This window comes from Lagopus leucura, unplaced genomic scaffold, assembly GCF_019238085.1.
Source record: "Lagopus leucura isolate 7727_CA_CO unplaced genomic scaffold, USGS_WTPT01 Super-Scaffold_100035, whole genome shotgun sequence".
NCBI lineage: Eukaryota > Metazoa > Chordata > Aves > Galliformes > Phasianidae > Lagopus > Lagopus leucura.
In genome coordinates this window covers 4,586,053-4,602,772 of record NW_024962284.1, presented here as the reverse complement: position 1 = coordinate 4,602,772, position 16,720 = coordinate 4,586,053, and the positions used below count along the sequence as shown (strand labels likewise).

Here is a 16,720-nt window from a genome sequence, read left to right as displayed (position 1 = left end):
CAAGTTATCCGGGGATAAAATGGAAATAGAGGTAATTCAGATTCCAACTGCTTATTACATGCCGTTTTTATTGAGATAGCATGCCATGTACTACAGTAAGCATAATGGTCTACAGACTTCACCTTCAGAGGATGAAGCTGTGCCAAACAGCTCTGCCTATGCTCAGTGTCAGAACGAGCAGATCCTGCAACTGAGTCACAAAACTGCAGTTTTTAAAACATGACACTTCCTTAAAATTTGGTGCCCGTTGGCTCTATTAAATACTTTCCTAACAAAAATTCAAAAATCACAACAAGCAGCAAGAAAAGTTTCCATGGTCCCTAGAAATTCCATAGCAGAAGTCTGCAGTCTCTATGATATTACAGTGTGATTCTCATGGTAACATGAAAAAGCAGCATTCAGTACAAATGAGTGAACTGAACTAATCAGCTCAACTTTAATCCCGAATTGACTTTGGAAGACTTTTCTTATTCAAATAATTAAAAAAGAAACAAATTCAGTTGAAAGCAGGTTTGAAATTATTACCTCTAGTGAGAATTCGTAAATTACTAACTCAAAAACTCTTTTTGGAAAACACACAATCAAGTATAGAAGCACTTTCCAAGGACCATCTAAATAACAAGAAGAAAAAAATCCACCAAACCTGAACTGCTTTATAAATGACAAGAGAACGTTTTCTTTTAAAGCTGGTGACACTAACTTGATAATGCTACACCAATTAATGTAAAACTTTAGCTTGAGAGGATAAACACAGATAAGTAATAAAAAATACCAGCATGCACTGATTTGAGAATTGCAGGCTATGACAAGATCAAAAGAAAAGGTAAGCACCCACTAGAATGGAAATGGAATGACAGTAAGAAATAAAAAGGCAATAAGGAACTCTCCTATAAGCTCCTGTGAAAGCTGTACTGGTTGCTTGTGGAAGCCATTTCAATGGAACCACTGAGACCTACAGAGCCATTAAACCTGAACCTCTCCCAAGAAAGGAAAAAAACGACTCCAAGAGTGCCCACAAAACAGCATTATTTTTTCAGCACCTTGGCCCTGAGAGCCCAATGCAATCTTAATAAAAAAAGCCTCTCAATAGCCTATGGAAAATTTTTGTTACATTAAAAAATAAAAAAGTAACTTCAAGTTTTAATAGAAGTAACTTCTATTAGACAGAGATTTGCATTATTATGGATAAAATGGGCCACATACATTCAAAATATATTCATAACCCATGCTAGAAAGTTACCCTTAAGGTAACTTGGCAGCAAACAGAGCAGAACACCAATCTGTAGCCTTCCCCCTTTCAGCAGTTTATTGGAGCTAAGTTAATACGGCGGTCTTAGAATCATAGAATCACCAAGGTTGGAAAAGACCTAAGAGATCATCCAGTCCAACCATCTTCTGGTGTTTTATTTCGGTTGTTTTCTTCCCCATGCTCACAGGAAATATTCACATTACCTTTAGTGTCTCTATATCTTCAATCTTCACTACAAATTCATCACGCTCTCTGTACATGCCCTCTCCTCCACTGTCCGTGTTCTCCTCCTCAGTACCTCCTTCTATTGCAACAGTCGCCTGGATTTTTGCTAACTGGTCACAAGTCCCAGCATCCTGTTGAGCTGCTTTTAAGGAGTCGGCTGAGCTCATTTTCTCCTGCACACTGACTACAGGAGATGTCATCTGTGGCAATTCCTGCTTTATTGTGGCAGCAGTGGAGGCAGCAGAAACGACTGGCACTTTTTCAGCTTCTGAAGCAAATAAATAAATAAGTTATCAAGAATTAGCAATGTGGATGGGAACTAGATTGCTTTTCTCTGTTACAACACATATCAAAAGCATACATTCTAAGCAACACACCTGTGCAAAGAGCTGAATACGATCGTTTACTTGGTCACAACTCAGCCATTACCAAAATTACAATGTTGTAGCTAATACACCCCTGATTGTATTCAACTCAAATCTATCAGCATCTAGGAATAACAACAAAGAATGCCTCGGGAAAGAACTTTACAGCTACAGGCAGATCCAACAAAAACACTGCTGTGCTCTGTGTGACAAAACTTACAACACTGAATGGTGCTTCCAGTCTGCTGGTAGGTAAGGACTTTTTAAACTGGATTAAGGAGAGAGAAATACACATGAACTATGAGAACATTTGCCCTGTAGCTTTTGAACATTCATCAATTATATCTTGTACTAATGTAACTGGAAGTTTCAGGTTGCAGTTTGGGTAATACCCTGACAACCTGTTAGTGTTAACAGCAGTACTGAGAACTGACAGAAAGAAAATAGAGAGAAATAAATTCTTCTCTACATCTCAGTGCCAAAGGAAACTCCCACCCTTCAAAATGATCACTCCCACCTGAAAAAAATTAGGACACTGTTAGGTATTACTTAGTACTCTTCTATACACATTAGATTCAACATTTATTTGCTAATCAAAAAGAAATCAAGTTAAATAAGCCACAGGGTAATTACTAATTTCACTAAGAAAACTGCCTTCAAATTTAAGAAGGCCATTTTACGGTTATTTTGCAATCACTGTTAGATGTTGACTTGTTGAAAACAAACAGAAAAGAAAGCAACATTTTGATAAAAAATAATAAAAGTAAAATATCAAATTATTGTGTCAATACAGAAGCTGGATACCACATGAAGATTCATTACATCAATTCACTAAAAGCTGCTAAGCCATGAAATACTCTCTTCTGCATACATCACGCCCCGTTATTAGAAATATGTTATTTTTATTTGTTCAGTGAAGACTGTCACAGCTTTAATAGACACAGCATTATCAGTTCCCCAAGTATATTTACATATTCTTCAGAACAGCAAATAAACACATATATATACTTCATACTAACCACAAATGACTGCATTTTAATTTTTGTCTTTCCACACTTGTGTGCAAACACAGAGAGGAAGGAGTTACTAGAAATTCTGCAGAACGCCAGCATGTGGGAAAGAAGTCATTATGAAACATCTTGTATTCTGTACAAAGTCTTGTGTACAGCAAAACAGGAACTTGATTTAAAGAATCTACTAGCATAAATACGCCATCCTTACCAATAATAAAGATATCACAGCACTGTAAAACAAAGCCTTGCAAATACAAATACCCATGCAACAACAACAACAAAAAAACCTTTAAAATCCTTCCTTCAGAGGCCGTACACGCAGTTAAGATAATCAGAAAGAGACGTTCAAACCATGGAGCTGTCCAAATTTTGGCTTTCAAAGTGGAAAAAAAAGTCACTGCTTTCTTTTTTAAAATGCTTCTTAAATTGAGAGCTTATTTCTCTTACATTTGCTTGTGCGGTTACGTGATCAACTGGGTAGCCTTTAATTGCTTACCAGAGAAAATGAATTTCACTGACAAGATCTAGTTAGGCAAAAATATGCTGTATGTCAAAAATACCTCAAAACAAATCAGCATCATATAAAAGCTATGACTGCAGGAAGTGTAACATATAGCACAGATGTAATACAAGTGGAACTGAAAAGCCAAACACATGGAAAACTGACCAATGCTGTCATTGGTGGTTGCTGTCTGTCCTTCTGCCCAAAATATTTCTCAGCTTTTGTTCTTCTGCAAGCCACAGATCAACATGAAACTACAATACTCCTGATTAACACTGCTGAAATAAACGGGCTCCCATCTCAGACATGGCTAGCTAACTCAGCAGCACTCAGTTTAAAAGCTTTCAGAAACATTTTCCGTACAGCTGGAGCATCATAGGAAGCAAACATTTAACTCTGCCCAGGAAGAACTTAGCCTTTGCTGACAGCAGTGATTCACTAGTTCTCTTGCTATGAAAATGCATTTAAAACCACTGGATGTGATGGTTTGTTGAGGTTTGTGGATGACAATCACACTGAGCATGCTGAGACAGAGGAGAGAACAGACACAGAATTCCAAGTCTGGGCTAACACAGTTTTTCAGCATTAGAAGAGTCTTACATAGGCAGCGTGAAAAAATGTACTGACACGTTTTCCAACTGTGCACAACGTTAGCTTAAGTCATACTCAGCACAGCTTTTGAACACAACTCTTAATTACGGCTTCAAATGAAAACAAAGTAAGCCGAAACATTTACCTGAATTAAAGATAGCCAAGATTTTTCTTTCCCCATCCCCTTCTCCACCCCGTCAGCTACAGAATCCAGCAACGTATGCACGAGCAGCAACTGTTTTACCTGATTTGTTCTTTCTGTCAGAAGAATCATCCAGGGCTGACAGCGCAGTAGAGATGCTCTTCTGAAGATCGTGGTTACCTCCCACAGAATCATCCTCATCAGAAGAAAATGAAGGCAGTGTTTCTAAATTTTTCTTAAGTTCTTCATCAGCTTTTTTGGTTGGACTTTCTCCAGTGACCTCAGAAGCTGCAGGTGCTGCTGCTGGCACAGGCTTTGTGGGTGACTGCAGGCAAGGGCCACGAACCACGTGGGTAACCGGTCGCCTCGTCCTGTTTGGCATTCGCACAGCCGGAGCTGAAAACTGTTGCCTAGGCCCAGACTTGAGAAAGTCTAAAAAAGATGCAATGAATCCTGTTTTCACTTCGGGCTGTTTTTCCTCAACTTCTTTAATTTTTTGCCTCATTCTTTCCTGATGCTGATACGTATCGTAACAACTTTCAGAAACAGGAGAAGAGTACATCAAACAAGAGTCGTTTCCTCTCGAGTTCTGACGTTTACACTGTCCGCTTCTCTTTATCTGTTTCTGAATTGCACTGTCTTCTTCTGCAGCATTTTTGTTTTGGCTTTTTCCTTTGCTTTTCTTCTTCTGAAGGTTCCCCTGACTTAAATCTTGGCATTCTTCCTCAGCCCCACTTTGGGGCACAGGCAATGATTGCAATGGGCCCTTTGACTGGTTACCTGCTACTGTACCATCGTCACCACTCATATTAAAATCGTTCTCTGAAGCAGCACTTTCTTCACTTAGACTCTTACCGCTTGAAACAAAGTCTAGGTCTCTGGCATTCAGTGTACCATCAGCAGAAACATTGTTATCCTCTTCCGATTCACGACCGATGCTAGACTGTTTCTTAACTGGGACAGCACTTTGTTCTTGCTCCTCCTGACCAGGGCCAAGCGTGGGAGAGGTCATTCTTGTTGGTATGTTTTGATCAGAAGCGTCAATGTGCTGATGATTAAGGTTCACAGCTTTTGTCTGTATTGCTGACACCGGTGTAAGATTTATAGTGATTTGGCCTCCATTAAGAGAAATATTATTTATGCTTGCTGGCTTTCCAACTACAGCAGACGAGGCACTGAAACCAGAAGATACGTGCCTTACATCCATTGATCGGAACTGCGTTTTAGACTCCTCACTGTTTTCAACAGACCGGATCTCCTCTTCGTTAGATGCTGATTTGGCAAAGTCAGATGGTGTCACTCCGCAGGCTGCTGCTGTTGCTGCTAGGATATCATCCACATTGGATAGTATATTCCTCTCATCACTGAGAAGCATAGATTCTGGGAAACATATCGAACTAAGAGAAACAAACTGATTTTTTGAATCGTGTTGATTTGTCTGAGTAAAATGATCTTTTGTTGCCAAATGTTGCTGTAGTGGTTTTGAGGGCTCAGAAACGTCCATTTTCATTACTTCCGAATTTTGGGTATGAAGCTGTTGCTGAGAATGACCCCCATTGCTCTGAATAATATGTCCATCCATCTGAAGGAACGGATGCGCCACCTGCTGAGGGCTCTGTATTCTTTGCACTTGCGGTGGTACCTTTGCTTGTCCTAAACCCGACTGCAGGATTGACTGATGCAGAATCTGCAAGTCACAGGTTGACTCCAGAAGCACCTGTGCACCAGGCAAACACAGCTGATGACCATGTCTTAAGGCATGGGGCTGCACCTGCGGAGTCGTACTAATGATCTGGCCTTGCTGTTCTGAAGCTTTACTTTCATGTACCTTATGCATAAGAGAATGTTGCTGGTTTAGTTCTTTAGAACTCACATTTACTTGTGCTGATTGCATTAAATTAGCTGTTTTTTTCATATCATGGCTTAAATTAGTGATATGGCCAATATGCTGGGAGAGCTGTTCCACAGTATTAGCCATTCTCTCATCCTTTTTTGCTCCTTGAAGAGTAAGTCCAACAACTTGATCCTCAAGACGAGAGTTACTTCTGATTACGCTTTGAGAGTATCGGTCATCTGCTTTCGTGACCCGATAGGATGCATCCTGAGCACCGATCTCCTCATCGGTTAGCCTTTGGGTGGAAGACTCAAGAGAAGCTTGTCGTTGCAAAGCCTGCATATCCTGCATTGACAACTCTTCCTCTTGTTTTGATGATGCATATAAGTTAGAGTCCGATTTCCTTTTTACGTATGCTTTTGTGTCTGAGGAAGGCCTGCTGTTCTGCAGTGCCTGTGAATGAGCCGGGGATGCAAAAGGAGGAGACTGGACAGATGGCAAAAACTTTTGAGACTGCGGGGAGGAGGATTCTTGCGACTGAGCGTTCTGGGAAGAATGCAAAGAAATATAGCTCTGATTGGGACTTGAGGCTGGAAGAGTCTGTATCCGAGGAGAGGCAGAAAAGGGAAGAGAAGGTGATGTTAATGCTAAAGACTGCCCTGAAGAATAGCTTTCTGAAGGACTAACAGCTGATAAAACTTGTGATTGAGATGAAAAGCTAACTTGGGATTGGCTAACTGGAGATAAACCCTGAGAGTGACTAGAAGAGTAACTCTGAGATTGGCTGACTGAAGAAAGTTCCCTTGTCTGTGGAGAGTAGTTCTCATTTGGAACTGAAGTCAGAACTTGCTCATCTGAGGAGTAACTTAGAGTTTGGCTATCAGAAGTAATAGTTTGTGACTGCCCAGAAAAAGTCAATGTTTTGTACAATGTGGGCAGCTTCTCAACCTTGCTAGATGAGAAATCCTGCGGGTGACTGACAGGTGGCACATTCTGAGCCTGGGAAGAAATATAATTTTGAGACTGGCTGACTGACAACAGACTTGGCAGCTGTGCTGTAGAATAGATCTGTGCTTGGCCTGTGATGACAGAACTCTGGTTTTGTGCAGTTTTAGCATAGCTTTGTGTCTGCACAGGGGGAGCTATGCTCTGAGGTTTGGGGGTCTTCGTTGACCTTGGAGGCTGTTTTGTGGAACAGTTTTTCACTTTTGCTGCAGAAGCAGATGGAAAGCCAGGTGATGGAACTGCAGATGCATAGGACTGAGCAAGTTCCACTGTGACTTGAGAAGTCTTCTGCTGTGGTCCTCCATTGCTCACCTGAGTAACATCTCCAACTGGACTGCAGGATAACGCTGAGTGCCTGCACGTATCCTGAAAATTAATTCCACTTGTACTCGTTAAATAGCTGTGTAAGGAATGCTGTGAAACAGTCAATTGAGCCTGAACAGACTGAGTACTTGAAGGCCGCTGATGGTGCTTAATAACACTACATTCTCGCTGAAGTGCTCTATCGATAGAAGCCGTGGAACCAGTAAAGACAGATGTGCTGTATGCCTGAGAAACCTGCTGAGCTCCTCCAATGGTTGAAGGCAGCAAACTAAATTGAGGTTGCAAAAGATGGGGTGCAGACTCTTGAGCAGAACGATATGTTGATGACTGAGGTGGTACGCTGGTACTTAAAACAGAACTGCCGAGGCGCTCAAATGTCAAAGCAGCTGGAACAGTGCCTTGTGATGTTTTGATCTGTAATAAAGGATCATGGGTAGTTAAGAGGCCATTTGATGTAGCACTGAAAGTAGTATCTTGAAGAGTAAGAGAAGGAGTAGTAGCAAAGTTTCTACTGCTGAACGTGTTTGGATGCTGATAAGCTGATAAAGCAGATGTTGGTGGAAAGGTTCCAGAGGTTGGCAACGCTCCAGTAACAAATAGTTCTGTGGCTGTTGAGGAATGCATACCTGGAAAGAAACAGAAAACATAAATGGAAGAAGAACGTAAGGGAGCTTTACAAGTTACAACTCTGCATTTGGATAAATTATTTCATTGCAAGATCTTAAACACTTACAAATATAACAATCCCTAGAATCAATATGCTTTTCAACAAAAAAAACATACAAAGAGAAGCACTTACTGTGGGTAATTTCCAAAAACAAGAAGTGACGTTCAGCAAGAATTCCAAATTCTATACCTTCAGTGGGTTGCCCATGGAAAGTAACTTGCATCTTTATCATGCAAATTTTGGATTAAAAAATGGTACAAGAACAATTCTGTTTTTAAACTGAAGGCTCTTTCGAGTTCAAAAGGAATTCCTAATAGAGGACACCTGATTAAAAGCTCTGGACACTTATAATGTAAACAGACAAAATTACATCATACTAATTGTAATACAGAATTAAAAGAGCAATTTCACTCTCTCCAATACTTCTGTAACTCACTTTATACAAAACACCATTTTGGAGCATATAACGGAACAGCTGTATGTAATTCTTAATAGGAAGGCTTTAACTTTCAATAGAATGAATAAATAAATGATTTGTAAGCCTTCTTAAATGAAAGTTGATGTCCGAGTGAAAGGTTGGTCTCAATGATCTCTACAGGCCCCTTCCAACCCCTACAATTCTGTGATTCTGTGGTACTCCACCATTTATTTGCACCCTAACACTGCTATGACAGACTTGCTTAAATGCTTACTAATAGAATATACAATTATATAACTGAAATGACAGTGTACAACTCCCCTGTAAGCTCTGGTGCTCAGAGCAACAACTCATATCATTCCCTTTATTATCCTGTGACTTGCAGGTACTGGTAAAGTTTATGTACTACTTCTAAAGTATATGAAAGCAAATGAGGAAGGCAGATTTATTTTCAAAGAGGATTAAGTTCTTTCTAAAAGAATCTGTAAAGCAATCTCTTTCCACTGAGATATTTACAAATACATGAGAAGTGGAAAAATGTAAAATCTCAGATGTAGTTTGACTAATTTCAGTTCTTCTTGGACAATTAAAACAGCTTTTAGTAATGGATTATTGGAGAATAAATGGAACTTTAAAAATCTGTCAGTAAATAAAGTTTGTCTTGTGACAAATATCTCAGTAAAAAGTTCAATTTCCATTATAAAATACTTCTGCAACTTAATCACAAAATGACTTTGGAAGTGTCAGATGAAACTGCGAAAGAAGGCCTTTGTTTCTTCTTTTCAGTTCAAGACATGCAGTGATATGAAGAGATATGATACTGAAGGTATTTTTCACAAGTCAACAATAAGGTCTTTCTGAGTAAGAAAGTATAAGCGGTGTTTTAATGCATTTCTTTTTCTGCTCGAAGAAACTGCAGCATCACATACAAGTGGGTTCTCACTTTCTGATCACTACCACTACACAAAGGTAGGGGCAGCCAGAGGGCAAAGAAGGGGAACAATTTACTCCTAAATTAACTGTTGATTTTCAGTTCTCCTCCTACTACTGAAAGAGTGGAAAACTAACCCACCACTAGAGGAAAAAAGAAGAGTGTTTTCTGTCAGATCAGTGAGTAGCTCTCTGTGTAAGATTAAGCATAACTTAAAGCTACCACAGATGCAGTGACAATACTTAGCTTGGTGTGGCTGTCTATAGCAAGCTCCAAATATGCAAAGTTTCCTGCTCTGCACAGAAGGCTTGACAGATGGGGGAAGTTTACAGAAGGCGGTCAGTCTGCTATGAAAGATGGCAGATTTGTTTATTTTTGAATTAAACCACTGATCACAATGCAACATGCGCCTCAGACCTGCTTTTTGAGAAAAACCCTGGTCATTACTTGTGTACAAATGGGCTGAAGTTATCCATAGACTTCTAGTGGCTCTACCAATAGAAGAACTATGACAAGGATAGGAGTCTAAGAACGAGAAGTCTGCTAAGGTGTGAGTGAGGCTAATTGCAAACAGAACGTCAGATAATGAAATTGAGTAATTAGATAACATTAAATCCTGCCCATCTAAACCCCTCCTAGACATCTTCTGCTAAGGGATTAATATAATTTAACTGATTTTGAGATTTTAAATTTCAAGATGAAAAGAAGTGGAAGATGTAGCCTTTTCTGGTAGGACATTTTTGTCTTAAATAATCCCAAACGTTCAATCACAGTCACCACAGAATTATATTTCAAGAGAAAATTTTCACCTGTCTGCCAGGAAGGAGCCCTGAATTGTGGCAAAAGGGTAGATCCTGAAGAGGCTGTCTGAGCTGTGCGAGACTCAATTGCAGAGAGAAAATTCATAACTGAAGTTTCCTTAGTGTTACTTCCAGAGGTGTGCATACCAGTATCAAAAATTCCTGAAAGACCTATGTAGGGGCCAGGAGGAAACGAAACAAAGTGATTAGACAATTCAGATAAGCTTCTTATAAAAAGCTCAATCAAATAAAAAGGATAACCAGTCGTAGTCCACTAAAAACAACCAATGAAACATTACCAACACTATTAAAGCACATTCATTCTTCACTGTTTTGACTGCTTTGCAGCTTTACACCTGTAAACCGGATCTCAGTGATACATTTTAAAATATCTACTGTTAAATGTCTATTAAATATGATGCTCTGAAGTAATATTGAGGTCAATCAATAAATATTCTGCCTTCATTATGAGATTCACTGTTTCACATGTTAATTGTTTAAACATTCAGAATCCTCTCTGAAACGGGTTCAGCTTTCCTGTACTGATCTTTTCTTTTGTCAGCTTATAGCAGCTCGCACTTCCCTGTGGGACTGGCACCAGAAATGGGGTCTTGGCTTCATTCCTTGTTTCAACAACTGCTATCCATACCCTTCGGTGGCTCGGGGCCGGATGGGAAGTAATGCATAGATTGCAGAGCTTTGAGTAGCTAAAATTCTGTAAAGATTACAGGGTCTGCAGCCTGGAATGTTCGCTGCAATTCCAGTCCCTCATCATGCTGATCAGTCCTGGGCAAGAGCCTGCAAATACCTGCAGACCATAAGCTCACTATCTTTCCCTTGGAAACTGGGTTGCAAAGTGAGGGGTAAGAGACACTACACTACACACGTATATGCACATTTTTAACCTTCCCTCCAGCACTGGGTCTTAATTTGCACATGTAAGTACTTACATCATTACGTTCCTACTTGCATTATTTATTCTATTTGCTTTAGTCTGAAAGAAGTGGCACGACTTCTGCAGCTGGCTTTGAGGGAAACTCAACGTCTGGCCCTTCTGCCTATGACATCATCTGAGTGCAAGAACATAGGACTCTCAGTAAGTTACAGAGGAGATCTGCCCCTTACGTTTTCCTTCCTGCTTTGGACATTTGAATAAAAGCTATTAACTGTTAACTTTTTACTACAAAATCAGCTCTCCTTACACCATTTGCTACTACCTGTTTAATAATCCCTCTGATTAAAAAATTCACCTTAAAACTAAGTAACTAAACTTTTTTTCCCATAATATAGACAATTACCAGTAGGATGGTGCGTAGCAGAGTATCCAGGAAGCTGATGAGAAGCTGTGTATGTCTGTCTATGAAGAAGATCTGTTTCTGAATGTGATGGATGTCCTCCTCCATAGCTTAAGCTAAGGAAGAAATCAAACATTATGAACAAAACCGTGCAGCTGCAGAGAAAAGGTACAACTACAACACTATCAAAGTTGTCAACAAGAGCACCAGCAAGTGAACAATCTACAGTTTTTGGAAATTAGGCATTTGAATTAACATGTTTTGATCAGGCTTATCTGGAAGCAAGCTGAAGATAAGTGTCTAAGCTGGTACACAAGCAATAATGCGAGAAACAACAAAATGCAAACTAAACATCGAGCAACATCAGGACCTGGTCAGAAATGCTAATGTTTTCCAACTTAGAAGACCAAAAAAAAGGGCAGAAAGCAAAACAAAATCCCAACGCTTTCAAGCTCTGTACAGCACTTCCAAACAGAGAAAACCTAAGCCAGTACAATTTGCCTTTTGATGTTAAGATTACAGGTAGCTGATACTTCAGTGTTCACATGAGATTGCTTAGGTTCAAAATGCAGCTGTAACCAGACGCCAAAAGACACAAACCACTAAACTCACAGCCCTCCCTGCAGATAGCTGTGAGGGACCTCACTCACCCTCTGCATCCCCTAGGATGAGGGGGCAGTCACTCTGCACAAGGGAAAATGGGAACATTCGATGCCAGGAATCATGAGATCATGGGAAACTTTCATGGAAGTCACCACGTAATATAAAAATTGGCAACACAACTGGATTTACTTCATTTCATTAAGATGACAAGAGTAGGCAGTGGAGATCTGATAAGACTGAAACAGTACCGTGACCTCTACACATTTTCACAGCAGAAGCCAGCCTATAACAGCCTCTTAGGCTTTGAGCTTAGCTTCCAGCCTGGACTGTGCTAACAGCAGACATCTTCCATCTCATCTGCTCGCAGGATAGGAGTGCTCATATATTCCATATGCCAGGCTAAGGCATTCTTCATTCAGCACATGAAGAATGAAAGATTCTTTAAAGGAGAACGAGAAGCCTCAGGAATCGCATTGCATCAATTGCACGTGCTGACTTTCACAGCAGTAATGTCCTTTTAGAGAAGTGCCAGATCTCAACTCAGAGCGAACACAAAACAACCTCTAGAACTATACCTCAAGAAACTTAACGACAAGAACCTCTACGTTCTAATAAAGCTACTTGAATGAACTTCCTCCTTATTTCTATCGTGAGAATAATCAAAGTACATGATGACTTTTTATTTTATTCTTTACACAAACACCCAGCTCATAGTTAATGCAACCGCAACCTCAAAAACGAGCCTGCCTTTCAATAAAAACACTGTATTTATTAGAACAGTTAATTGTTTATTGTATAATTACTTGTTGCTGGAATGTAGATTCTTATCTCAAAAAGCCTGCATACATGCCTTTAGTTTACATAGGCTTATCCTAAACACAGGCACAGCAATCTGAAAGATTACAGCCTCAGGGTTTCTCCTTATGAAAGTTAACCTTTACACAAATGAACTTGCACGGGCTGTAATTCGCCTATCAAAAACCCACTGAGCACGGCAAATAACAGGATGGCCGTCCAGCCTTTCCTACTCTGGTTTCACAGTTTGTTAGAATATCACAGGAGGTCCTGCTTGTACTCAAACTCTGCATTATTTCCTGAAGAAAGCACATTCACGTTTCTGGGCACCTGGTTGGTTATGATTAGTTGCTAGTCAGAGGCCAAATCTATTTCTCTCTAACACTAATCTATCACAGCCTCTCTCTCACTTCCACTGGCATAGTTAAATGCACAGCAGTGACTATGCTGGAAAGCAATACAGAGCTCCCATCACATTGGTAAAGTAGCTCCCTCTGAAAGCATGCTTGCTGAAAAAGGTCCGTTCAGAAGATCAGAGATATCCTAGCTAGAGCTACCGCTATTTGTTGCTGCTGCAAAGATGCAGTCAAAACATCCTTGCCAACGAGAGCCAAGTAAATCCGGTATTACTCAGCTACACTGCTTGGTTTGATAGAAGATTTAAGCTATCTAGTAAAATTTATTGAAGAAAGTGTGCATCCTCTGCACTGTACCTGTTAGTAGAATACCTCAACCTTGACTTACAACTCTTTATAATTACCTGCTATTAAGTCTTTCCTGAATCAACTGTTCATGTTATCTTTTTATATTGCTGTTAAGGTAATTTATTGCCACAGCCCTCTTTGGCTTAATGATTTCATACAAATTTAGGTCACCAACTGCAGGAGGTGCTGACTTATACTGCACGAGCCAACCACCTCAGCTGCCAACACAATTATTTGCTTTATGCTACCAATAAGTGCATTACTTAACTTCAAAATGGAATGGGAGCACCACTTTTGCAAGGAAACAAAACGTATTTGCAGTAAGCACTGAAGATAAATAGTAGCCTTCTAAAAACTTGCTTGTTTTCCTCAAACAGCCTTGCTCTGTGCTAAGTATCCATACCCAACAAAGTGCAGACATAAAACCACTTCAAACTAGCACCTTCACTTACTTCATTCTTTTGTTCTTAGGCAGTTGTAAGTTCTGCCTCTGATTTCAATGAGAACAGCTCCAAAAACTGAAACCCTGTAAATCACAGGGCATTTTCAAAGTATTCAAACTGTGAAGACTGCTCTGACAGTGAAACTGGACACCCAGAAGACGAGTTGTTTCCAAAACACAGCACAGCTCTCGGGCATAAGAGACTGAAGACCAAAACAACCAACCCAAACAAGACAAAGAGCAACAACCTGGCATGCACCGTGCAGCGATGGGATGCCAGGTAAGCGAGGGAAACAGTGGGATTTCATCTGGGCAGCCCAGCTCTGCCTTACTGAAAACTACAGCGGTGTCCTGACTTGTGGGCAGATGAGCAGGCACACACTCAATTTATAACTCAATCACTCAAGTGATTAAAAATGCACCAGTATCCTCATATGGATGAGGAAATAGCTTAGAACTCACAATTTGCATTCTGACTGACTTGAGATTTACGTGAAATAGGAGAAATAGGACTCAAGTTAACTCAAGTGTGTTTGAATTAAACTATACTTTAAAACAAAAACCACCAGTTCTTAGCCATCTATCCTAAAGCTCAGACACTTTGCAAAGGCATCTCCCTTTGCGTAGCTCTTCAGATAGACAACACTGAGTCCCAGTTAAGAGCTTGAAAGCAAAGCTACTGAAGTGCCAACTAGCACAGCCCAATTAATTTCTAAATATTAAAAATATTCTTCTAAAAAGATAAATATATATATAGATTCACAACACCCTGTGGAGGCAGAAAGAATGGAAACATCGCATTTATTACAGATCCATTACAGATGGAATGAAGGGCCAATGGAAAATGGCACTGGCCTTCAGCTGCCATGCACTTCCGCTGCCCGCTCTAACAGTGATGGAGTCACAGCACTTTGCCTCAGTCAGTAAAGCAATGCCAGAAGTAGGCATATTTAACCCAAAATCAGTCGGATCTTGTATTTAAACAGCAAACAAACAACAGAAAGGAAAACACCAATGACTGAGAAAGCAAAATCATAAAGAACTGAGGTATCTGCCTGGAAAGAAAGCAGCTCATTAAATGAGTCCAACGCGGCTAATAACTTTTTATCACTGCTGTCCAACTGATAAGCCAACTCACTTCTGAAACTTTAAAAAGCACTTAATACCAATGCAAGGAAAACAAATCCCTATTCAGTCCACAGACTGGTTTTCTGACTGACTTCAGTGCCCCGTTACTAAGAAATGCATATGATGGGCAATTTTTCACCTCTGCGGGCCAGCCTCAGACATACTGAGAAGAGAAAACCAACAAAAACAAGGCTGCGAGAGCAAAGCTGGCTCAACGCTTTCAAATGCTGGCAGATTCAAGAAAAAATGAAAAGGAGCCAACACCTTGTATCTGAATTCTCTTGGTTCTCTCACTGGACAAGAGATGACACTTTATACTTCAAAGTCAACCAATATCTGCACAAATATATATATATTTCTTTTCAATAGTCTGGAACAATCGTGGTACCCCTGAAGGAAAAAGAATCTGATGCTTGAAAAACAAAGCCCACCACCGAGAAATTAGGAAAGTACCCCTGAAATTGATACGTCTTAAAAGGGAATAGGTCAGATGTTACAGCAACCAAGAGCACACATCTATGGCATCTGCCTGCCCTGTTTTTGAACTATCACGTAAAAAAACAAAGAATGAACAACATTTTAAGGCATCTTTAATGCTGTTATCCTGCAAGATAGAAGGCTTCCAGAAAGACAGAATTAGACTTCAATAGTATTATGTTACAGTAAAACACACAGTCCTGTTCTATTCACAACTTTGCATTCTTAACTTCTAAGATTGTTACAGGCAATGCATTCAGAGTAGCATATATAAAGCCCTAATCCACTGCACTCCCATTAAAGACAAACTTATAACGCAACACTCATTTCCACTTCGACCCACAGCCCCCATGAACACGACTGAGACTGCTGGCGCTCGGACACGGAATGCCTGCAGTACTCACCAGAGGAAACACTCCTTACTTCTTCGCTTTCCAGGGCCAAGGTGACAGCTTCCAAGAACTAAACTCCGAGGCAGGAAATTATACGTAGGTAATTGCTGGAACGAGCACAAGTTTGCACCGTTCACATGATCCCTTCCTTGAACGCATGTCATTTCTTAACAGAGGAAAAGGATTTCACAGCAACAAAGACCTGTCTCCGTTCTATTCCCATGCCAGTGTGTCTGACTTATTTATGCTTGAGCCTTCTAGAAAGCAAAGGCAGAATTGCTTCAGGAAAGCAAAAACAGTCTTACTGGCACTCCAATACCTGAGCACAAGTGCTGGCTTGCCTGACTAAGGAACCTGCGGAGTTCTCAGTAACAATTATAAATCTCTTCAGAAAATCAGTTAAACTACATCTTGAAGCTACGGATGTGAAAGTTCTGATTCCTACAGAAACAAGCTGTTTCTGAACCTCAGGTATATGAAAGGACTTCACACACTGCCATATGTTCTCTTTTTAAAGGTACAGATTGTCACCTGAACTTTATTTTTGCAAAAGTCAGCAGAGTGTTATCTGAAGATGTGGCTTAGCTGCATCAATGCCTTATAAAACAGACAATTCATTTCAGCTCCTGAGATCCTTCCCAACCCTTCTCCTCCCTCTCCACTACTACAGTGCCATAACTTGTGGTAAGCTTAAGTATTACCTTCTGGGTTCTATTTGATTTCTTATCTTTTTGTTTTCCAATTACACGGAAAAGATAAAGTTGAAGTTGAGATGTTAATCACAAAAGATGGAAGAGATGCAAATACCTCTGTCCTAT

General features: G+C 40.1%; 1 protein-coding gene across 1 annotated transcript in view; it reads right to left on the bottom strand.

Annotated features, from left to right (window-relative positions):
- Window positions 1-16,720, bottom strand: part of QSER1 (glutamine and serine rich 1) — a 36,240-nt gene that overhangs the window by 12,187 nt on the left and 7,333 nt on the right. Inside the window, exons 2-5 of the mRNA XM_042882645.1 lie at window positions 11,365-11,477; window positions 10,076-10,237; window positions 4,190-7,876; window positions 1,453-1,742 (exon numbers count right to left, since the gene is read on the bottom strand). Coding sequence (XP_042738579.1) covers window positions 1,453-1,742; window positions 4,190-7,876; window positions 10,076-10,237; window positions 11,365-11,477 — 4,252 coding nt within the window. The remainder of the gene's footprint in view (window positions 1-1,452; window positions 1,743-4,189; window positions 7,877-10,075; window positions 10,238-11,364; window positions 11,478-16,720) is intronic.